Source organism: Odontomachus brunneus, unplaced genomic scaffold (genome assembly GCF_010583005.1).
Source record: "Odontomachus brunneus isolate Ranch 3 - 2012 unplaced genomic scaffold, Obru_v1 Obru_scaffold_041, whole genome shotgun sequence".
Taxonomy (NCBI): domain Eukaryota; kingdom Metazoa; phylum Arthropoda; class Insecta; order Hymenoptera; family Formicidae; genus Odontomachus; species Odontomachus brunneus.
The window spans coordinates 297,731-322,376 of record NW_022639491.1 but is presented as its reverse complement, the minus strand read 5'-3'; the positions used below and the strand labels follow the sequence as shown (position 1 = coordinate 322,376).

Here is a 24,646-nt window from a genome sequence, read left to right as displayed (position 1 = left end):
CTCTCTCTCTCTCTCTCTCTCTCTCTCTCTCTCTCTCTCTCTCTCTCTCTCTCTCTCTCATTGCTTCTAATACAGTTTATTTCACGCCTGAAATAACGTGGTTTTGAGACGTAACTCGTTCAAGTAGTTTTACCTAAGTGTGACACTCGAACTGAGCGGACCACTTCGATCGATGTTAAGCGGGGTTGCTTTGATTATCAATTCCTCGCTTGACCGAACCTCGCGTCCGACAGAAAGGACCGTCCCCCCGCCCTGACACGTTCAATTCTCCATGAGCATCAAATTCTATTAGAGTCCCGATGTCGGTACGTGATTTCGATTTGTGTGTACCGCAAAGGGTCCGTGCAATTTCTAGTGGCTAATCGAAAACCAAAATCCTTCCCCGTGGCCATGGGGGAAGAACGAGAATATGTCCGGACATTTGTTTAAGACAAATTATCGAGAGAAAACCGAAATTTTCGAAGCTGTTGAGCCTCTGCTCGAGAGCATGCGGTCAATTGAAAATTTCGATCAAATCACGGAATACCGACATATGCACGTCATATATGCGATATCATCACATGGTCACGTGTTGCAAATTATTTCTTTGGAACCATCAGTTTACTCGCCGATTGATAATCTCTAAAATCGGTAACAGACTGTGATTTCGTTCATCATTGTATATTCTTGCAGTAAAGTTTTTTTGGGGTTGTATCCTGAAACACGAATCGCGCTCGCGCGATTTTTAATCCTTTCCGATTCTCAAGCTGAAACAACATTACATTCGAAATTTTGACCTTATGTTAAATCTTGAATTCCACAACGTAGTTAGGAACTAAGTTAGCAAAGTAGGTTTAATTTTAATGATACAATTTACTCTTACTTCGATGATGTCCAAAATTTCACTTTCTTTAGCGTCAAAATAGGTTGTATTACAAAATATCAAAATAGGTGTTAAGTGGAATAGTGAGGCTGAAAGGAGGATCAAAATTTCGACTCGGGACGTGACGTTCATTTAAGAAAACCGGAGTTTGGAATCAGGAAAGCATATTTAACGTTGGCTATGCGTCCACAATGAGCCCCTTGGGGTCTCTCCAGTCCCTCGCGCGACCGAGCTGTCATGTCGCCGTAACACAGCGCTACTCCTCGTCAGGTTGACTTCCGGTTTCGCTTACGCGTCTTCGGATCTTCGGCACCGCCGTCGTCTCGCATTACGATCCTTCACATCGATCTGACACGAAACCAGTGGCTCCTGCCATTGACTGACCGATTGACTGACTGTTTACTGGAGCTCGGCCGATTACAGACCGCGCCGTAAATTCAGGGGAGTATCCGCAAGATCCGCGCGTCTCGTTCAGATCCGACTTGCGTGAATGAAGCTTCTCGTTCTCTCGCGCTTGCCGGCGTATAGTAGTGCGTAAAGATAAATGATCCGTATATCCGAGAGCGAATGCATGAAAGGACGGTCCCGCTCGGGCCCGAGCGGTACACCTGTTCCGCGCCCTCCAATTTTTCCTGCCCTTTTATTCCCTTAGCAGCCCTCTCCGCATCTCCGTGATCTCCCGAGGCCGTGAAACGGAAAGGAGACGAGAATCGGCCCGACGATAACGGGCTGCGTTAATTGTCTGTTAACGTTGTTAGCGCGTAAACGATGCGATACAGATTTTTCGGAGACGTTGAGCTGCTTAATAAAGCGCTTCATCGTAGAGAGTCCGCCGTTTCACCTTATTCTTCATTAGACGTTAAGGAAAAATCATTGCAGCGCTCTTCTCGATCGTTCATCTTCGCAAAACAACCCGAAATTTTGATCCTATTTTCGATATTCCATTTAACATTTAATATTTTGATATTTCAAAGCCTATTTCAACGTGCTAGCTTTGCCGAGAAGTCCTCTTTAGGATCTGCAAGTGGCATTTTGTGCGATTTCTACCATTTACAGGTGCCAAGTAAGACTTTAGTTTCCATGTGTATTAAACATACACTGATCCTTCAAAATATACGGTAACGGTAATGCAATCGCAGCTTTTAAATAACTATGACGAATATAGCCGATATTTTTATTCGTATTTCGCACATGTTAATTTTCCCAATTCTGACTGTCAATTATGTCTGTCTGCGTCTCGGAAGTCAGAAAATTCCGATGATTCGATTCTCCCTTGGTGTTGTTCAGGATTGTAACATCTAAAATTTGGTACAAGAAGTTTCGTTGCAGGAAAATTTCGTTGTCGTCGAAATCTCGCGTCGTGCCGTTCCTGCGGCACCACCCTGCTTTTTTTCATTCTGCTTCGGCTGTACTCTTTCCTCTTTCGCTTTCGTTCCAATTAACCTTGAAGGCACGGAGGGAAGCGGCTAGAAACGGCTCGCCGCAGGATGCGAGGGAGAACCTCCGCATAAAGGGGGCAGTCGAATGAGATTAATTCAAAAATGTCGACGAGCTCTCGCGTCCTTCGGTACGCACATTCGTTTCCACGATAAAAACTCTACACGGTGTAACCAAACGAGAGGAGATTCTAAGCTCGGAATCCGATGGGGAACCCCGTTTATAAGAAGGAAAGATCCCACACGCACCAAGTATATTCGGGAATGATTTCTTAAAATATTCTTTAATATCTAATCTGCTATATGAGTGTGTGTACGTCGTTATTAATGTGTTATTTGCATTAATATGCCGATTATTATTAATGAGGACTCGTGTTGTCAATGAATAGAAGCAATCTTTGAAATAGAGGCCTCTTTGAAATCGGCTTCTGATGTGAGTTCCACGCGCGAATGCATAAATATTTGCTATCTTTGTCGGAATTTATTCATAATTCGAGCCAGTGTTTTATTAGACGGCACCGCGTTTAGCAGTTTCTACTCCTTTTTCACGTACGTTACCTGTTAATAAAAAACGTTAATTTATTTCTTTTTTCTCTAAAATCGCAACTGGTAGCCAGTTCCCCGATCGCGCTTTTTCTTCTCGTCGGTGCGAGCGTGGCGCTTTTTTTCTTCTTCGGTTTGGCGCAATTTTCTCGCGCTCGGTTGCCTCGAGCACTCGCCCCGTGATTCGGACGCGTCTGTAATATCGGGAAAACCGCAGTAGTGCTCGAAATCCGACGTTAGTATCCTCGTGGAAAGTAAAGAAAAGGTGAGTCGATCCCCGGAGGGTGCGGTTTTCCACCTCATTTCCGCGCGAAGTGAGGGAACAACGATTGTGGATAAGAATACGGAGCCTCTTTCCTTTTTTTCCCGCTTTCTCTCCTCTTTCTTTCCTTCTCTCTCTCTCTCTCTCTCTCTCTTTCACCCTCTTCCCTCCCTCACCCTCCATAGCTTTACTACTCTCTCAACTCCTCTATTGTGCCCTCCCATAGTGAACGGTGAAGATCATCCGGAGAATCGGATTTTTATGTAAGCTCCGCCGTCGTCTTGGTGGGCGTAATTCTTTTTTTCTTTCTAGCCCACCGCACGATATCAATGTTCTTTTTTTAATGATTTCCTCGATCACTCTGAGATCTACTTGCGCGCGTTAAAAATCTGCAAAACGCATCGCAGGTTTATGTCCACGGTACTGTTTTCCCTGAGATTTTGGACGGGTGCTACTCGACCGTGAGGATCGTCTTCTGCGTCATCGGAAGCGCGAAGTGCCGTAGGTACATACTCAAAAGCCGGCGAAGTTCGTGACACGTACGGAATCTCGCAAATCGTATCGGGTTTCGTTCTTTCGTTAAGTTCATAGCTAAGGTGGAGAGATCTCTTTAACCGGATCTTCCGCGCTTCCGACGATCTCGCCTTGCCCGTCTACGACTTGTTGACCTATCTGTCCCATCCCTGAAGGATCCAATTTCGTATTTTCGAGAACTTGACTAACGATCGTGTGCGACCGGCCACGTTCCACTGACGTTCCAAATGTGGGACCTTCGCCTACGAATTTCCCACCCTTTTACCTTCCTGAAATTTTTGCGGCTCGATTGGTTTGCGTCTCGATTTCACAGGAATACCGAGTGTCAATGGGTTGTACGGATGCAGAAATTTCGCTATGATTCATTGAATTCGCGAAGAAACAATTAAAGTAAGAAGTAATTGAGTTGCACATGATAATTATACGTGTATGAGCGCACATACGCGGCTGTATTATCGACGTCCGCCACCGCGGGGTTAACACGCACGCGAACTTTAACTTTACGGAAATTGTCAAAGAGAGAGGACAGGCGCTTCTTCTCATGAAAGAGGCGCGGAACGACCTAGCCAAGGTTCCTCTCGCTAGCGCCGCCTTCGACGGAAAATCTACACACACACCTACACGTCAAAACTACTTCAGGCTTCTCGAAGAACCCTTGATTTCGCAATCCGTACGAAAGTCTCATGACGCATAGAGTCGCACGGAGGGGAAGAGAAAGGGAGAGAGAACCGGGGCGCGCCGAAATCCGTTGGAGAAAGAGGGAAGCGACACCCCTCCTGTCGGTGTAACGTTTGAAGGAGATGACGATTCCTTTTGCGAGGAGCAAATCCTGACGAGGTCGCGCGGGTGGGGCATATTTACAACGTGGAAAGAGAGACGCAGAGGAAGAAGAAGGAAGAGAGAGGAGGGAATGGAGGAAGTTCTGGAAGGGGTACGAAAAAGAGGGCGATGGGATTGAAGCATCCTCGACAGTTCTAGGATACTCCTTGCCAGTATCCTGGGGTCCTTGCTGCACAAGGACCATTCTCTTCTTCTTCTTCCTCTTCTTCAACGCACTACTCACTCCTGCGTGAACGTTTCGTCTTCCTCTTCCTCTCTCTTTCTCCCTCTATTTTTCTTTTTCTTTCTCTCTTTTCCACACTGATTCCCTCTCTCCTTTCGCAGTACGCCGATCAGTCTTCTTCTCTTCTCAGTTACGTTTTGTCGTGTATCTTTCTTTCTCTCTCCCTCCAAAGTCTTCTCTCTTTCCTCCATCGGACAGTCACCTTCGCGACGCTCTTCTCGTTCTTCCCGCGGGCTCTCCAGCCTCGTTTCGACCGCGTGCCCTTCTCGTTTACTTCTACCCGAAGTGTGATCGTGTATAAGATCGGATATCACCTAATCGCGATTCTCGAGATAGAGAAGTCTCTTGTAACACTTTCTCAGTACTCAATCGAAAGACCGATCCTCCGGGTTCAAATGTGTTCGTTTAACCTTAGAACAAGTAAGAGAGGTCGCTTCGAGATTTCGTGAAGCCTACTTACTTCTTTAACTTTTTCATTACTTTTATTTTAGTCCTCCAATTTTTTGTATGCTATTATCTTATCACTTATATTCTTCCTTCTTCTTTCTTTCTCTTTTTTGTTAAATGATCCTCAATATTAAAAATTGAAAGTTAGTAATGAAATACCTGTCGTGGAACCGATCAGCGCGAATGAAATTCGGCTGCTCCATTATCGAGACGAACACCGCGAGCAAATATTGGATGATCCCGTGAATGTAAAAAAAACACGGACTCGTGCACAGTCATCCCGTGGACTTAGGAAAATGGAAAAATAAGAATAGGGCGGGTGGGGTGGGCGTGTGTAGGCATGCATCCGAGATAATGCGGGAGAGGCCAAGGACCCTCGCTTTGATTCCAAACGCAGTAGTATATCCGAATGGCTCCCTATAACTCGAGTACGTGCTCCAAAGTGCATTCGAATTCCTCCGAAACCTCTCGCACGATCGCGCTCCTTCGTTTTTTTTTTTTTTCATACTCCCCGTCGCACCGGTCGATCTACATGCGCGCAATGAGAGATTTGACTTGTATCGTCAGTGCGAAGTTATCGTGCGAAACAACGAGCATCGCAGGAATATGTACACGCGAGAATACAAATATATAAATCCTGGGAGAAATCATAAGTATTCGTCGACTCGGTACAGGAGTTCAACGAAGGTAAGACAACGACAAGAGCCGATCGCAAGGTATTAGGCGCGACTCGTTGTCAAGTTAAAATTATTGCGCCGCGCCTAATACCGCGGAATCGGCTCTTGCAGAAGAAAAACGGGAAACGTTGCGCTGTGTATTTCGCGTAGGTACGTACGCGCAAGATTGACACGAGGTACCTGCGTACCCTTGACGATGCCGTCTCGCGTCATCGATTCTCCGTCGCATATTCGACGTAATGAGTTTGTGCTCGTGAGATATCCGCTTACGGATACGTACGTATCGCGATTTCCCCGAGCGTCGTTACATCGAAAGCCGATGCAACAGTAGCGAGATTTCGCGAACGGCGCAATCGGGCAGGCTTGATTTAATCTGGAGGGCCGGCGAGCAGACTCGTCGTTAACCATGGGAAATATATATCTTCCTTTTTTTTCTCTCTATTTCTTCCTCGCGCGACCCCCGAGTTTTCCCGATATTCGTCGTCCCTCGTAAATAACGGGGGATATTGGCTCCGCGGTAGAAATAGAAACACCGCGAGTAGGACTTGCGACATGGCTATTGCATTGCCTCGAAGCAATATTAGAGGATAATAAAGTCGATCACACACATTTGGCACAATAAATAAATAAATATATATGTATATAATAATTAGGACATATCCTGTTCAACTAGACGAGATATTTCACGTGAATTCCATATTGGAGCGTGATAATCGATAGTTATATCATAGTTTGCGATTAATGGTCAACACATCGACCCATAGGGTCAACACATCGACCCATAGGGTCACCAGTGACTGACGTTATGATTTCGCCGCGTCTCATTATTTAACGCGTGAAGCCTGACTAATTGCACCTGACAATTTAAATGTCGTGGCAGATAGGGAAGTAAGAAAACTAGCAGACAAATATACGCGCCATGAAATATATATATATATATATATATATATATATATACACACATATATATATTCACACCGTAACTTTGAATAACTTCAATTAAACTCAGAAACAATTCATAGAAATCCACTATAGCAGTTAACGTGTGTTGAGTTACCGCGAAGATCATCCGCGCGAGACCAAAGCTGAACGTATCATCCCTAATGGACGTCGGGTTAAAGCGCTGGCAAAGGCGTCAGATAAGGCGCCATCGTTGATTGGATCACCGTGAGGAATCGATATCCCCCCTTTTTCCTCTTCCTCTTTCTCCTCCTTCTATTTCCGTTTCTCTCTCTCTCTCTCTCTTCTCCCCCCTTCTCGCTTTCTCGTACTCTTCCTCTCTTACTTCCGCGCGCACCCACCTACATACAGTCTACCTTCGAACACGTTTCTCCCCGCCCTTCTTCCCGTTCCTTCTCGTGGCTCGTGGGTGCCGTGGCTGCCTCCAATTTCTCCGTGACGGTCTCATGGAGGATTCTCAAGAGCCCTCTCATCGCCCTCCGGGTCATCCAACCGAGTTCTGTCCGGCAGTCTCCATGCCAACACCCGCTCGATAAATTTATTGGTCGCCTCTGACACGACTGCCACCGAGTTGCGTCTCTTTCGTGCTCGTCGCCGACGAACGCGCCCGCGATTCGCGTATTCGCGCGTTAGATGCGGATACAAAGGCGAACGGATAAGCAGCGAAACGTCAAATCGCGACTCCGTACTCCGAAATTTCTCTCACCTCTCTGCCTTTCAACCCTTTTCTTCTTGCCCTCTCTTTCCGTCTCTTTCTCGGATGAAAAGTGAAAGCGCGTGATCCGCTAAGATCTGGTAAAATTGTTCAGATTCTCCTCCACAGGTGCTTCTCCCTTCCTCCGCCCTTCCTCCGCCCGCATTTTCGTCGAGAAGAAGATGACTATGAACAATCGGTCGTTGAGAGATAACGCGGTAAAAGCGAAACACTCCGTTATATGAAACAAGTGTATCGACGCTCGTGAAATCCGACGTGAAATCGGTGCTCGCTACCGATCAAATTCGAGCATCTCGAGTGCCGAGGAGGATCGCCGATCGCGACGACGGGTGTCTCAATCCGGCTCCCCTTGTAAAATTGCAAATAAATTAGGAGCGGCACGATCGCGAGAGTCAACACGTTACTCCTGCATCCCTGCCACCCACCCTTCTCGCCAACGCTCCCCCATGAATGTGCGCGCCTCTGTGTGTTGGGTGCGTGCTTCACTCGAGTCACAAGTGCGTCTGTTTTACGCATACGCGTAGGTCCGTTCTATGTACGCGCACTTCCATCTACGCGAGATTGCCGCGCACCGAACTGCGAAGCGAACTTTGATTATTCGGGCAATGGAAACGAGGAAAGAGGAGGGAAAAAAACAGAGAAATGCAGCGAGGTGCATGGAACGAAGCAAAGCAAGACTGTGGAAGGAGAACGGAACTCGGAAAGTCACAGTCACATTGATACAACGATCACGGAAGAAATTTTGAGTACGAGGAAAAATGGAAAGTGTCAAAGACAATAAATACAAGAAAAGATGGAGACGAAATAGCGAGAAGGAATATTGAGTGGAGAAAAGAAGAATGAAAAGGAGTAGTAAATGAAGATCATGGAAAATGTGGAAGACGAAAGAGGTAAGGGAAAAGTGCATAGACGAGTTACCAACACAATCCCGATGCGTTTATTAACGCACGTCGCATGGCAGAGATTTGCTGGCACAGCATCGGGATCGGCTGTGCACGGCAAGCAACCCGTCAGCCAGCCAGCCAGAGGGTCAAGTGTTCCTTCTCTGATCTTCCCTTTTTTGTCTCGCTGCTCCAAGCACCCTATCCTGCCCTTCACCCCTATGTACCTTGCTTACAGCTTCCGAATGCCGAAACAACGCGACGCGAAAGTGACACATTCGCGATAGAAACGTCTGCGCTCTTGTAAGACCACGTCGGCGGGCCAGGCGAACGAAGTGACTCGTACCGAAATTTGCGTATCTTTGTGAAGCCCGTATATAGATAACTCTGATTTATGACAGAGAAACGCGAAAGATGGCTTTTCTTTAACTTGCTGGCAAATTAAAGTGCTGACATTTTATCTTTTCGTTTGAGGAGCGACATTCTCGATCACTACAGTATGTTATATTTATCGACTTCATTGAACAGCATGTATAGATGGATGTATACGTGGATTAAATTTACTCGATCTCAGTCATAGCTGTACGCGAGACAGATACGAGTCCATTTCTTGGCTGAAGAATCAAAACGATGTATCCGCGTTCAGATGCAAAGACCGTGCAGCAATTACGCGTATTTTCGCTTTGATGGTCGCCTGCAGCAAAGCGATCGTTAAATGTAGACAGAATCGATTACATAGAAACGAGCGAGAGGACGGGTGGCTTTTTCGCCGTCTCTTTCACTCTTTCGTGCGCCATGGGACTGGTCTCGGTCATCGATATCGAAACGCAATTGGAAAGCTGTGCTGGATACGGCACGGGTCGGCTGGAAATCGGAGCTTTTCCACACTCGAGCTTCGGTTTTGCTGATTCCCAAAGCTCGTCGAAGCGTAGATTGAATTGTTTCGACAAATGGCTGAACATTTAGCAAGTACGATTTCAAAATGGTCGCTGTCGGGGCGTCATTCGCGAAATTAAATGTGCATTGTATCTGTGAGGGGATGTTTAAGCTGACATTGTCTTGATACCATAAACCGTGCTGTCTCTTCAGAAATCACATGTAACTTTCGCACGAGAATCAAAGATGAGAAGAATCTACTATTTTCATGAGTTTGTACAATTCTCGTAAATTGTCGTTCAGAAGTTGCATTTCATTCTTGAAATAATCACGAACGCGGAAAGCCGTGATCTAAGAAGATGAAGGAAGAACGAGGAAGAGAGAGATAAAGAGCAAGCGCAGAAGAAATGGCGAATTGTCGGTAGTAAAGGCCGCTTCGTCTTCGTCTCTTTTGGTTTCGTTTCGTTTCGCCGACTGGCTTTCGTTCCGTCGGCGCGCTAGGAGAGCCGCCTTCGAGAGCCTCCATTATCGTTGGTTAAGAGGTGGGGACGCAAGAAGTAAGAAGAAGAGTCTTGAGTCACAGCCGGTTCGTTTCTTCGCCGTGGCGCAAAGGTTAGCGCGAATACTCGCTTATACGAAAGGCCAACGAGCGAGAAAAGAATGCGGAAGAGGAAGAAGAAAAGGTGGAGGAGGAAGATGACGAAGAAAAAGAAACAGAAGAAGAAAACCGAGACGATGCTACGACCAAGCCAAGTAGATCGACTGACATGGAGGGGTGGTTAGTGGGAAGGAGTGGAGAGAGGGTTTGCGGTGAGGAGCGTGAAATGAGCGTGAGAAATTACTGCCTGCCTGACTAACTGGCTTCATAGAGAAAAAGCCTTTTTATATTTTCTGCATGCACAGCGCGAGCACGCGGCGGTCTCAAAGTTCCATCGATTCCAGCTCCCTCCCTTCCTCTCCCTACACTCTCCTCTCTCTCTCTCCTGAGTCCCCCTCCACCTTCTGCCGCTCCCCCCTCTCCACCCCTACCAACGAGTGGTGGGCGGAACAAAGCCGCCAGAAATCGCCCGAGTGGTACTTTGACCCTGTGGCGCCATCTTGTACCGGTCGACGAGTTTTACGGGGGTGAACACATCGGGGTGCACGCATTGTTCTCGCAGCCAGGTAGTTTACGCGAAGGCGCGTTTTTCCCAGCCGCCCCCCTCTGCCTCTCCGCTTTCCGCCGTCCTTTCCGTTTCCAGCTTCATCTTCTCGCAACCCTTTTACTTTCCTCCAATGTAGCGCGCACGCTTCATCGCGCTCGATTGTAGAGCGCCAAGCGAGGAGGTCCGAAATCGGCAAGATAATTAGCGCGTTCGCGTATCCTGACGGTGGGGTGAACGCTATTGAATTTACCGTCGGTTTTTCCGGCAAGAGCCGGCAACTCAAGGAACTCTTTTTCTACATGACACTCGCGGTACTCGGAATTTCAACTAATTTGTCCGCGTCGGCGAAGGATGTTGTGTAGACGCTCCTATGGCCGCGTAACTCGTCATGAAAGGAGGACAAGGCAGGGACAAAGGGGGGGAAGACGCTTATTTAGCTTACCTTTTACTTACACGTGCTGTACAATGTTTACCTACACCCACCTAAGCATATAAAGACCGTGGAGAAACTGCTTGACAGGAATAACGTTTACATACGATAAAAGGAAAGCGATTTCTTAAGAAAAAAGAAGGAGAGAGAAAGAAAAGAAAAACGAAAGTCAAAGTTGACCATGCAGACGTAGGGAAAATCGATGTCCGCGGATTTTGAGAAAAGAATCCGTTTTTTATTTACGCTATTTTAAATATGTTCGGTATTTCGCACTCGGTCGAGTAAATTGTTTTTGCCGCTTTGAAAAACTGATCAACCGGTCAAACATGACTAATTCGAGAATATAAAAAATTAAATCATCTAAAGCATTTTCCGTGGGTGATCAATAGCCGCCTAAAAATTTATCCCATTGTCCTGATCAAGTTAATCCCAATCAATTATCTGGTCTAGCAGGATCCAATAACATCATTTTATACAAAATGAATAACTGATTAAGATCATCCTGATGAAGATCACAGAATAAATTTCTAGTCGTTTAATTGAACCACGTTATATTAACAAGTGAGTTCGCGCACCGACTTGCATTAGTTGTTCAACTGAATTTTGAGTCACCAAAGACACGATAAATAAATGCAATTCAAGGTTCATAAACTCGCTAGCTTGTTTCAATGGCTTCTTATTAATTATATATTGAATTGTCCACATATAATTATAGAGAGAAAGAGAGATTATGTTTTAAATTAGTGAGACGCAGCAATATTATAGAGTCGATCACCCCCACGGTAGTCAGCGTGTTGATTTACCTACGTGTGATAAATTGGCGTAAACTCCAACGCCGACGGGTTGCGCTCCAGCTCAATTCAGATAGCGTAAAGAGAGGAACCGTCGTTAAAAGCAGCGAAAGATAAGGGACTCATCGCGGCTTGGTTCCGTCATTTATAAGCTCGATAGGGATAAGATGCAACGAAGACAGGGGAAACAAAATGCTGTATCTTCGGATACAGTGCGGGCGCGGATCGAACGCGCGGACGGGAAATTTCAGTTTGAAACAGGAACGGGAGAAGCCGACCCACATCGAGGTTTCGAGTGTTTGTACTGCTGACGCGGCAATCCAATCCAATCCAATACCCCTGGCGAGTAGAGGTACCTCCACGTAGTGCTCGCGCATATAAACACACACATATACGCACATACGAACGGGAATCGCTCTCCTCGTTCTTCTTTCATCGACCCTGCCCGCTTTTCTGTCTACTTTCCGATACAATTTCGCTTCTCGCTTGTACCACCGGAAGTTCCATCTCGTAACCGGACGCGCGCCCCTTTTTCACTACGGCTAATGATTCGCTCGCCACTCGGACTATGTGCGTATTATCGTCGATTTATTTCGAACACGCTCGCTGAGGTAAGGCCTTTGCTCGCTGTTTTGGCACTGCCATCGTGACACCTACGTCGCGCACGATGGGGTCACCTGCATCTTCCTTTCGAAACTTGATTCCGGTCGATATGACAAACGTGCACAGGAGGAGAAAAGAATGTTAATCTCACTACAAATTATACTGAGAGGAAGGCGTTTAGTATTAGTAATGGCACGGTGAAATAATTATAGTCAGGAAAATTGTTTCCTTACTACTATAGTATTGATAATAACATTATATATGCTGCAATTTTTTGTTAGAATAATGAATAGAGAACATGGCTGGCGCCGCAAATGATTATAACTGTAACGAGATTGGCCATTTCTTTCTCTCAGTGTATAGTTATTGTCAGTATAAGTTATATTTTTGGTTGTCTTACTGAACAAACAGTAGTAGTAATATATGTAAAATTATTATAGCGTCGTGTAGAAGCACTTACTGCGAAAATAGTTTTCCTGCCTATAATATTGCATATATAAAATAATTATCACGCGATATATAACAGCATCTACTACAAAAATAGTCTTCCCGATTATTTCACTATGCAAAATTGTGATAAATAATTGTCATAAATATTGTCATAAATATTGAACATTCTATTACCACTGATAAGCTACATCATGTGTACAAGACGAGCAACGTGCGCGTCAGCCGACTGCAGCGGCGCGTTATTATCATAAACGCAACAATAACGAGGGATGATCCGACGTGTAAACTGTTAAACCCTCTTTCTTTTCCTCTATCCGAGACCGAGGATGAGGATTACCATGGGGGGTTGGACAACGCAGGCCGCCCGGAGTCTGCAGGGGATGTTATTGTTGCCACGAAAGAACGGGAGGAAAGACTCAGGGGTTTTGAGGGGGAAAAGGGGGACACGCATAGACAGGGTGGGAGTCTATAACTGGTATTCGGACGCGCGCGCGCGCGCGCGAGATCAACCCTTCGACCCTCAATGATATCGACGTGGTGTTTGCCGCCTCCCATTACGAGCTCGATTGAACCAAACTATACGATTATCGTGCGTCAGTGATAGCCTTTGTACGCACGCTCGGTGAATCCCGAAGGGTTAAGAAGTTACGCCACTTTGCGAATCGCGGCCAGCGTCGTGGAACACGTGGAGAAGCGCTCGATCCTCTTCGGCTCTTGGCACTCTCCACGTGCACTGTTAGTTTGTTAGCAGTGTCGAATCGTTTGGCAATCACCGTATTCCTTTTGCGGATTTGGATCTTAATTGGCAGATCAAAGTATAAAGGATAGGCCGACGAGACAGTAAGATATCGAGAGTGTGATAATTTGAACCAATAGAACCGGAGGATCAAGAAGTGCTCGATAGTGTAACGCACGTTAGATTTTCATCGTACGCGATGCACTAATTAACAGCCAATCAATCGCGTCGAACTGAGCCTGTATCTCGTGATTCCAAATAATATCACGCATTCAATCAAAATTATTTGAGTACTCGAATAATTTGTAATATTGCGAGAAGTATTGCCTCAACCAGCAGACATTGTTTTATTAAATTGTCAGACTCGTGCGAAGCTCGATTTATATAATACCTGAATAATACAATATAACAAATAACGAAAAAAAAAATATTGGGAGTACAAATTAGTTCAGTCCGTTTTTTATGGTCAAAAATGCATTTATTTCAGAACAAAATGAATGAACAGATTAATCAAAGTCTTGTCCATCACTGGCTACTACTTTTTCCCACCTTTCAGGCAATTTTCAAATTCCATCTCGAAAAAATGTCTCGTCTTTTGAGGCGATCCAAGTTAGGAGCCAATTTTCGATTTCTGCGAAAGAAGTGAACCGGTGACCTGCCAAATCGTGCTGCATCCGTCGGAAAAACCAGTAATCAAAAAGAGCAATGTCCGGCGAATACGGCGGGTGCGGTAAAATATCCCACTTGAGCGTTTCCAAATAATTTTTTACGACTTTTGCGATATGAGGCCGAGCGTTATCACGAAGAAGAATAACTTTGTCATGTCTTTGCTCGTATTCCGGCCGTTTTTCTCGTAATGCACGGCTCAAACGAATCAATTGTAGCCTATACCGATTCTTGACTCGGATCTTCATCGAGTAATGCCTCCAATTCTTTGTCTTCGAATTTTTTTGGCTATCCAGAGCGAGGCTTGTCTTCAACGCTGAAATCACCATTCTTGAAACGTCGAAACCACTCCCTGATTTATCAATTGGAGCATTGTCACCATAAACTACAAGCATTCGATGCGCTTCAGCTGCACTTTTTTCCAATTAAAGCAGAAAACTAAAACCTCCCGCAAATGCTGCTTAGTTAACACAAAATTTGACATATTCAACACAGTAAAAAACAGGGGTTTTGTATGAAACTCAAAGCGATATAAACTGAATATTATTGACAGATGTCTAACCTCTCTGAAATCAGCTGTCACTATGAAACATTCATAACAGCCAGAGCTATCTTTTGAAAACGGACAGAACTAATTTATACTCCCAATAATAGAAAGAACAATAATTAGCTTAGTTTCTCGGAACATGTGTCGGAAATATCCCGGCAGAGAGAAGGTGACATTTCGCTAGCAACTGAAACATACGTGCGATAACATGAAGTATTATCAGGCCCTTGGGTCACGATGTTCTCTCGCGATAGTTTATGCGAATTCGCTCGACGAGTGCGCCCCGCGTGCGCAATCAATTCAATTAAAATTGATTTCCACCCGCAGCGCGCGACACATCAAACAAACCACCCCCATATGCTCGCGCGCGCCTTCTCTTATTCCGGATTCCCCCTTGGCTCCCATAAAGCATCAACCATCTCGCAATTCGAAAGCCAGGCTATAAATATTCAAACGTGGAGTCACGTCGCGTCGTGACGCGACGTGGCGGGGGCGCACGGCCGTTTTGTCCTTTTGTCAGCGTGATCATTATATCTCGCTTCCAATTTTTCTCCTCGACGACGACAACGCAAACGGTTGAGAAGGAGAGAGAGAAATAGGAGGGGGGAAGGGAGGAGAGCGAATTCGATGGCTCGAGGAGACGGTTACGAGCCATCGGCGACGGGGTGAGAGCGATGGAAGAGGGTTGCGCGCAACGTCAAGCGCGAAGTAACGCGGGCTACACCGTCTCGCGTTTTTAACGCGAGTTCTGCTACAATTACACTTTATACGTGACTCAATGAGACGCGATAAATTCATAATATCGATCACCGGTGATGGTTACAGCATTCGTCATGTTAAATAAACAAGAGCAAGCCTAAGCGACGTTCCGAGACGCCATAAAGGAGAATTTACGCCTCGGCAGAGGAGCAGAAAATACACGGAGAAAAATAATTTGCTGGTTCAGCAAATTTTCTGCTGGTCTAGCAAAATTTTTTCGTTATTATGAACAATAAAAAGATTTGCTAAGAGTACTAATCACTATTTGCTGGATAATTTAATAATCTTATAATTTGCTGAATCTACAAATTATTTTATTATAAGAATCATGATGGATTTATATAAACAGTTGCAGTTTTGCTCCGATAGCAAATAAATTTGCTAAGGATACATAATTTTGCATCAATAGCAAATTAACGTGATTCTTAGCACAAATACACTCAACAAATTTTTTCTATCCTGGCAACTACTTCTGCTCTGATAACGAATAATTTGTAAAATTAGTTACGTCAACTAAATTTTTTTGATGTCACTACGAATATGTATTAGCAACGACGGTTTTGCTAAAATAGCAAAACTATTTTTCTTCATGTAGAAAGGCAGAGAACTCTCACTCTTCTGCTTTCTGTTTTTCTGCCAAAGTGTGAATTTTCCCCAAGGTGTACTCTCGTTTCTCCCGGGCGAATTTTGCGCTGCGCTCTTGCGCGAGGTCAAATCTGCGAGGTGGTGCTACCCTGCGCTCTCGTTGGCGAAGCGCGCCTTCGAAAATCCGTTATTAACGATAGACTCGGTAGCAGCTATTATGACGTTTCACGATGCAGGGGCAAACACGCGGCGCTTGCTTATCCCAGTGACGTTGCCGCGAGTCCTACGCATGCTGCATATTATTTGAGAACACGGGACACGCGCCGGCACGCTCCCATTCATATAGGCGGCTATATTGCGCCCGTCTGTCTCCCTTTTCTCTCCCCTTTTCTCTCCCCCGAACTCGCGTGTGTTAATTATCGGGAATAACTACACATTCAACGCGGCAATATTTATTGAAGGGTTAAGCCGGTCCGAATGGCCGACTACGTGCTATAAATTGTCTTCGAGTCGTGTCTTGAGCGCGTATATTCAACGCGAACTTGGGAAATATTGTTTGTGCGCGATCGAACAACCTGCGCGAACATTTAATTGTCAACGTTGGAAGAACAACAAGGCGTCGTGCAGAAGATGTCTGTAAATATCGTTCGACTTGTATTCTATTCTGTATTTGGCGATTCTTCTTGCAAGATACACAAGATCTGTGCTTAACGTGCTTAACGTGCTTAACGTGTCTTCTCTTTCGTTTTGCCAGGTTATCAGAGTGGCTACCAATCGGGCTACGATTACGAAGACAATGCTGGTTCGAGTCAAATGCGTGGACCATGGGCATCCGGCTACGGTAATGCCCCGAGGAGTCGCCCTCCATCATCCTATGACTATCAACAGTCCCGTAATCGCTACAACAATCATCAGTTGCAATTCTCACGGAATATGGCGGGTGGTTACCAGAATGTGCAACAAAGCTACAACAATCAACGCGGAATGGTACGTATATCCTGCCTAAAATTTGGCATCTAATGTAAAATCTAATATCTCATGCGTTTCTCATCTCTTATCTCTTTCTCTCTCTTCCTCTCTCTTCCTCCCCCCTCTTTCTCTCTCTCATTCTGTCTTTCTCACAATAAATATATAAAACGCATAATTATCATAACTTTTATATTAATTTGAACGGACCTTTTGCCCCGGTCTTCCTATTTTATGTTTTACAGAATTATTCTTCGACACGAAGAACTGAGGAACGGAGGAACGGAGGTGGAGGAAACTATCGAAGTGGATGGCGACGAACCTCGTGAGCCCGCGATTCGGTATCGAAAATTTTGATGTGTACCTCTTTAGCATAATATTATGTGGAATCGTGTATAACTTCTATTGTTTCCCTTTCCTTTGAGTCTATTTTGATAGAAGTTACTTTACAATTTTATCTGACTTTATATATTATCATTAGTATATCTCTTATATATATTATCTATAACGACTTATATATGTGCGTGTTCTACTACTCCGGTGATTGATTTCTTCTCATAAGCTCATAAGCATGAGAAAGAAAAATACAAACATCTGTTATCTTTTATTGGATGTTAACCGTGATTTGATATCAATGCAATAGTTGAATATCGAATTTGCAATGGATCACCACGCACAAGGATTACTTGATTAAGGTTTACAAACAGTGAATCATGAGGAATTCAAGTCAGCTGACTTGATTGAGCAAATACTGTATCATCTCACTCTTGATCAAGGCATATCAAAGTGCGTTGTCGTAAATAACAGTCAGTACAAAAATGTCTGTGAACTCGCAGACCCGAGGTGAAATGGTTCTACATTGATTCGCAAATTTCTTGAAAGAGCAACAGATGAAATTTAACATTATATATGCTATTATCTCGCCCCTTAATGCTACATAAACGTTGATTTACTGTCCTTTTCTTCATGAAGTTTCTTGAAAGAAAGATCTCTTCAAGAATAATTTAATATTTGATTATCTCCGCACTTTTAATCGTCCTCCTTATGTCCAACAAGCAAGGTATGCATTATGTAACTTTCTTAACTGCAAATCAAACATATGAAACAAATAAATATCAAATAATTAGTAAATAATATAATTAATAAGTAAATAAGATAAACTTTTTTGTACATAATCTTATGTTTCTTTTTCCTTTAATTTTCATCTTTTCATTGACGTTGAAAATTTTTATAGGACTTGAAAGACTTATATGAACAAACATAACAATTATATTTAATAGTGCTGTGCACTAATAGATTGAAAATTGATTTCGGTATAATAACAAAACTATACAGAAGTGGAAAAGAAGGAAGAACCTTATTAGATATATGAGTCAAACCTAGGAAGAGCCTTATTAGATACATGAGTCAAATCTAGGAAGAGCCTTATTAGATACATGAGTCGATACTTAAAAGATTTATACTAGATTCTAGAATGATATTCATAGTTGTGAATTATTTGGGATCTTAGATTGAGAGCACAATTAATCATAGACTTGTGCTAATGAACTGTTTTGGCTATTTGAATCAATGCTTTGTATTGCACGAAAGAAGTGCATGTACAGACCGATAAACAATCATAGTGACTCTATTTAATTTATATTTTTTCTACTTATTTATCTAATTATTTGTCAAATGAATCGTCAGTCTATGAATGACCGGCCTAAGTTTCAACTCTCTATTCTCAAAAAGTTCGTCAAATGTCCGTTAAAATCGGAAACCAGCATATTTGACAGACCTGGAGATTACCTGAATGTATTGCATATCTTGACGTTTCACGTTCTCCATCCTGGCTTCTCAATGTAACATCTTGGCACCTGATTGACTCCGTGACATTCCGAATACTCATTTGTGACACTGACACTAATGTTCACGTGGTACGATTCAGTTGGAGGTTAGGTTAGGTTAAAATAACGCGTATACACTAACGCGATTTTGACGAGAGCACGATAAAATATTTTGGAAATGGCGGAATATTTTAATCACCCGAAGGTTGTGATAACAAGAAGACACACGCACGTCGCGTGTAAGCTTATCATTTACTTGCTAAAAGCTCGTAATATTTTTGAAAGCATTGAATGTTGTCACTTCTCGGTAGCTCCTTGACACGCTCGCCAATTGTTATTGTTCGCTCCAGCGTCGTGTATCGTTCATAAACGCGCGTCCTGCTTCATGTCTCCATCTGGCGAACGATACGAAATCCGCGGATCGGTAAGTCAGTTACAATTGCCAGCGGGCGAACGAGATATTTCGTACATATTTGGTCTGTTCTTTTTAGCTGCACTGCTGAACTAGTGCAATAAGTTAAAATGAGATGAATATACTTTTTCTCGCTCTAACTAATTGCACCAGTTCAGGGTCCCTATTCTTGAAATAGTTGCGTATACGTATTTTATTGCGCAGGTTTAACCATATAAAATAGCTGCGCAATGAAAATTACGTATACGCAAAAATTTCAAGAAAAGGGGCCCAGCAATGCAGCTAAAAAAAGAACAGAGCAATTAAAACGTGCGGCGTTCTCTTATCGGGACTGGCCAATCGTAGAACGACAATTTTGAACGTTTCAGCTGCACCCTCCTGTACTCTCCCAGAAATCTTGGTCTTTTTCTCTCTTTCTTATCAATTGGTGAACATTTACTTGCTTAATTGTTAAGCGCGGAGCACATTTCTACTTGATTATTTACGCGCAATACGTGCCTACTTCGCCTCGAGTGTTGCGAATGCAACGAAGTGCAGTTGAAAGGAGCGAGTCTCAAATGTAACGGCCATTAGGCGCGTTCAGTAGAAAAAGCGCTCAGTGAGCAATCGATTATTGGTTCTTACTATTAGATTACTAAATCTAGACCAATTACATAAATCTAGACGAATTGCTCAACTGTTGTGCAACTGTTGCGTTCGCTGAACGCACCCATTGTCTTTACGAAATGTTCGCTGTGAAGTCGTCGCACGCCCCGCGCAAAGTAGCCGGTCTCTCGTCGATGTCGTGCAATTAACGTGCGTTCCTCCGTTCGAACCGTGTCTACATGAATCTCAGTGTTAGCGTCAGTGCTTGTGTAGCCTCAGTCACGAGGAAGTATTCGGAATGTCACGACGGAATAGCTAGGAATCAGGATGCTAAGCAGGAAAGTCAGAACGGAGAACGCCAAGGGCGGAGGACGCCGAGACGCGGCCAGTGATGTACATCGTATATCTCAAGGTATATGAAGTCAGTTATACGATTTATTCTCAATTTCAATAAATATGACTGAGATAATCGAATATTAGATATTCCCAAACAGATCTTTGGTCTGTTCTTTTCAACTGCTCTGCTGAACTGATGCAATAAGTTAGAGTGAAAAAAGATATACTTGTCTCACTTTTACTTATTACACCAGTTCAACAGTGCAACTGAAAAGAACAGATCACTTTTCTGCTAATCCTCGACTGGACACAACAGTCATAAGTAAATACTTATACGGTAGCTAGATGGCGCCTTAAAACTTTTAAAATATAAGATCCCGGAGATTCTTCCGGAGTTGGCCGTCAAATACGACGGAATTAGCAGGGTCAGTGTAGAATCAAGTTTTCGGATTCGAAATTACGAGAGATTCGGTCGCTGCGCGAAATTATGTGGCAAAATTCAAATCTAACAAGTCTCTTTATCTGCGACAAAATGTGCTGCTTTAAATTGTGTGGGATAAAAGTTTCGAATTTATATTGCATATGAAATCAGTTCTCTAATATATTTATAAGCATTCTATAAGCGTACATCACATCAGAGGTATAATACACTGTGAAAAGAGGATCAGTCGAAGTATTTGAACAGAGCTAAATAAACTCAATTTCAGGGTTGCACATGGCGAATTAACTGCCCTAATTTTCTCAACAAAATCTTTTTGTGCTTTTTATTTCCTATTTGCGTAAAATAAACTCAAAATTTTGTTGGATGAGGTGATCATAATAAAATTCACCTTAATTCTTTATCACATTTATCATCTGCTTTAATTAACTTTCCAGTCAATCATGCGCATTGTGCAGTTAAATCAACCTTTTGGCAATTGAAAGAACATCTATATTATACATAAAAATTACGTTCCAATTACATTTCAAATAATCGAGCTAATTCGATTTTTATTCGATTTGTCTCAATCGCAACAAATTTGCTCAACCCTGATCTCACCTGATGCTTTTTTCTGTGTACAGCGAAGAACGTCGCGGCTATTACTGCCCTCCTAAGCTAAAAGGGCGTATCTTTATTCCTTCTAAGGAGAAAGATTAACGCATTTCACCTCTCTCTCTCTTTGCATAAATTTTAATTCGTTGAAGTCTTGCAAACATTCGCATCCGTCCTTTCCGCTTAGAATGCCATTATATTCTCTCTGATGTGAATCCGATGTATGGTCAGGGCCCATTCTTGAAATTTTTGCGTATACGTAACTTTCATTGTGCAACCATTTAATGATATAATTATACTTGCGCAAAGCAACTTATGTATACGCAAAAATTCAAGAATATGGGCCCAGATCCTTAACGATCGATTTGCATTTTTTTATTATCATACCGGAGGTGATTAAGATACGATGCATTCGTATACTTCAGTTACGTGAGAATTTATTGTGTAGTAACGACGATTTAGTTGTACATTTTTTCAACATAGATATACTAAGACCACAATGGCGTGTATATCTTTTTATAAAAATACAGTCAATATCTCGTAGTTCTCTCTCGCAATGAGATATCTTCACGGGCGTTTAGCACCTTCAATCATATGTCGGTTCTATTTGACGCCTATAATAATCACTTGTCATTGTCGTCGATCGTATTTTCATGTTCTTTACGTTTCCCGATTATTATTGACACGAGTAGAATTAAATGTGTACACAATAAGACAAAAGAAGAATTCGTCGAAACAACTCAAGTCGAGTTAAGCGAACTTATTTTCAGAGTTGTACACGGCGAACTAACTGTCCTTAATTATTTCAGCAGCATTCCCATGCTTTCCTAATCTCTCATTTTGTTTGAGACTCAAACTATCGTTCAATGAATGGTCACATTTGTCGTCTAAATTTATTTACCTTCCAAAGCAAAGTTAAAATCATTGATATCACGCAGTTAGATCAGTTTTTTGATTATTGAAGGAATGTTTCTATCATGCAAACAAACTATGTTTCCGTTTCGTTAGCTGTTTACTATTGAAATTGTATGATGAAAATTTCGATGTCAGATTGCTGAAATCTGACCCGATTTTCATTCGATTTGATGCGATTGTATTTTGTGTGGCTCTAAACTTGTGTAACTCTGAGACGTAGTTCTTTTTACTCAATTTTTTTTTCAATATAATAATTACGGTCAATGAATTGTACATATTGACTAAATTATATAAGATAAAAGTGTCATCGGGTTATATTTCAGCTGATCAAACGCAGTCTGTAGTTATGTATATGTTAAACAACATTACTTTTAGTCGGTTGTATATCAGTAGCGACGAGTAAAACTTGCTCGTGCAATGTGAAATCGCATATTCTAGCTCGTTTTAGTGGGGTAAAAGACCGTGAGGGTAATTCGCGGATTTTCATTTCAGGTTAAGGGATAATTAATACAAAGATCGAGCCCAAACGAGTAAATTTCACTCTTCGCTATCAGTCTAGACTTAAGCACAATATTAGAACGCCACTATTGGACGGTATTTGTCATTTCCCTCTATATTGAAATACACGATATTTCCGTAATGAAACTGTTGGATAAATGGTACAACACCTTTAGTCATCTCCCGAGTTGAAATTTTACTTTACATCAATCACCTGTATAAATTCGGTTCAACTTGAGGGAAATGAAATTTCTCGAATGAAAAATCTCGAGATATAATCAGAGAGACTATTGTTTTACGGCGCTGTAAATAATTATTGCCGTAAAATTTCGACTCAGATATCTCCTTATTCCCCGCAAGCTTGTCGGATATTATCCGTCAAAGTTAAGTATGATAAGTTATTTGACGCGCCTGTGTAAATGTAAAAAAGCTGCATTCGCGACGGCCCTGCATTTTTCGTCCTACCTTCCCGATCCAACAGTCGGCTTCTCCGTCGTGGCACTCCGGATAATCACTTGTGGCACTGACATTGTCATTGACACTCGCGCGGACACGATTATTCGATCAAAGAAACACGCGTTAATTAACGCGACGTCGAATATTTCAAGAGCCGACGACGAAATATTCATCCATACGCGACGGAAATTGTGTGTAACCAAACACTGACATACGACACGGGAGCGCCGGCTCGAAACAACATAACACTCGGTTACGGAAAAAATGCGTGACGTATGAGAGTATCAAAACAATGCGCACTTGATCGTACCGGCGGTCGCCAATCGGTGCTCTCCCCCCTCACCACCACTCAATGGGGCCGAGCGATAACGACAATCAAAACATTCCAGACCTTCAAGACGGCCAAACTTAGTCTCGTGTGTGTCGCGGATTTTCCCGAGTCTTTCCATTGTATTACGGGACGCCGAGAGAGACACGTGCACCGTGCCTATTACGTAGTCGGTTTATTATCATCCCTGCCTACTCTCTTAAAGTGAATAGTCACTGATATCAGTTATGAGTATAGCACTGAGCGCTTTCAGTGCTATACTTATAACTGAAATCAGTATATATTCACTGTTTTCAGCGATGTTTGACTGATTCATTTTAAGAGAGTAGTGATCAGAATATTTTATCGGCTCGCGCGATAATTTAATCCGACTCCGCTCGCGACGCGTTGTCAAACGCGTGTTTCGTTTCGCATTTTATCAAATCGTATTTTCGCGAGTGTCAGTGTCGCAACGAAGTAGCCAGAAGTCAGGATGCTGAGGATTCAAGAGGGAAGACGCTGGAACACGAGTAACGATACGTTCATGTACATTCAGGTAGGTGAAATCGTTTATTGCACAAGATGTTCCTGATTTTAATTGACGTCTGGCGAATTTGCCGAGAATAAGGAGACTCTCGAGCCGAAATTCAGGCTGGCATTTACATTCTGTCATTATTTCATTATCAAATTATATAGCTTGACGAATCTCTGATTGCTCATTTAAATTATACTTCGACTTATTTTATGCACTAAGAAATATTGATCGAAACACTCGAATAACAATCCGCGAATATGAATCTACAATTAATATGTTTTCAATCAACGATCATAAATAATTTGCATTATTAGAATTTAGTATAAATCTTGCAAACGTTGTTTTTGTGTGTGATAATGCTTCTTGGGCAACAAAGGTAGTCCGTTTTGAATTTGATATCGATTTGTTTTATTGCCGTTTCGCTTCGTTATATCCAATCCAAATTTGAACTTTTATGGATATACGTGACAGATAGGAAAAGAGACAGGAAGAACTATGCCGCACATGTTCGTTCTGGAGAGGTGAAGAGGGCACAATCAAGCGTCACGTATGCCGGGAGCGTTTCTCTCCCGTTATCGTGGCTTCGTTATTATCCCTTTGATGAAATAAGGCTCTATCCGCGCCGAAATCTACCCCACGTTCGTGTAGTTGCGGTTGCTTATCGAGTACACGCGGCTCTCCTCGGCTCTCCCTCTCACCATTGTGCCCGGGCTTTTTCCGAAACGGCGCGGGACACAATGCCGCCCTTACATCCTCGTCGAGTGTAAGTCGTCGCTCGCGAGCAATGCGCTCGCTCTCGTTGTCGCCGC

General features: G+C 43.2%; 2 protein-coding genes across 5 annotated transcripts in view; both read left to right on the top strand.

Moving 5' to 3' along the window:
- Positions 1 to 22,686, top strand: part of LOC116844463 (5'-3' exoribonuclease 2 homolog) — a 37,777-nt gene extending 15,091 nt beyond the window's left edge. Inside the window, exons 16-17 of the mRNA XM_032815978.1 lie at positions 16,723 to 16,955; positions 17,180 to 22,686. Coding sequence (XP_032671869.1) covers positions 16,723 to 16,955; positions 17,180 to 17,263 — 317 coding nt within the window. The 3' untranslated portion in view covers positions 17,264 to 22,686. The remainder of the gene's footprint in view (positions 1 to 16,722; positions 16,956 to 17,179) is intronic.
- A 710-nt stretch (positions 22,687 to 23,396) lies between these two features.
- LOC116844468 overlaps positions 23,397 to 24,646 on the top strand; it is a 75,579-nt gene continuing 74,329 nt past the window's right edge. The window contains exons 1-2 of one of the 4 annotated variants that reach the window (XM_032815994.1): positions 23,397 to 23,492; positions 23,621 to 23,858. Coding sequence is in view for 1 of the 4 variants with exons in the window: in XM_032815999.1 (XP_032671890.1) it covers positions 23,796 to 23,858 (63 nt within the window). In the remaining 3 variants the exon portion in view is untranslated. Of the gene's footprint in view, positions 23,859 to 24,646 lie in introns of all 4 variants that reach the window. The other 3 variants (XM_032815995.1, XM_032815999.1, XM_032816000.1) reach the window with 3 other exon arrangements.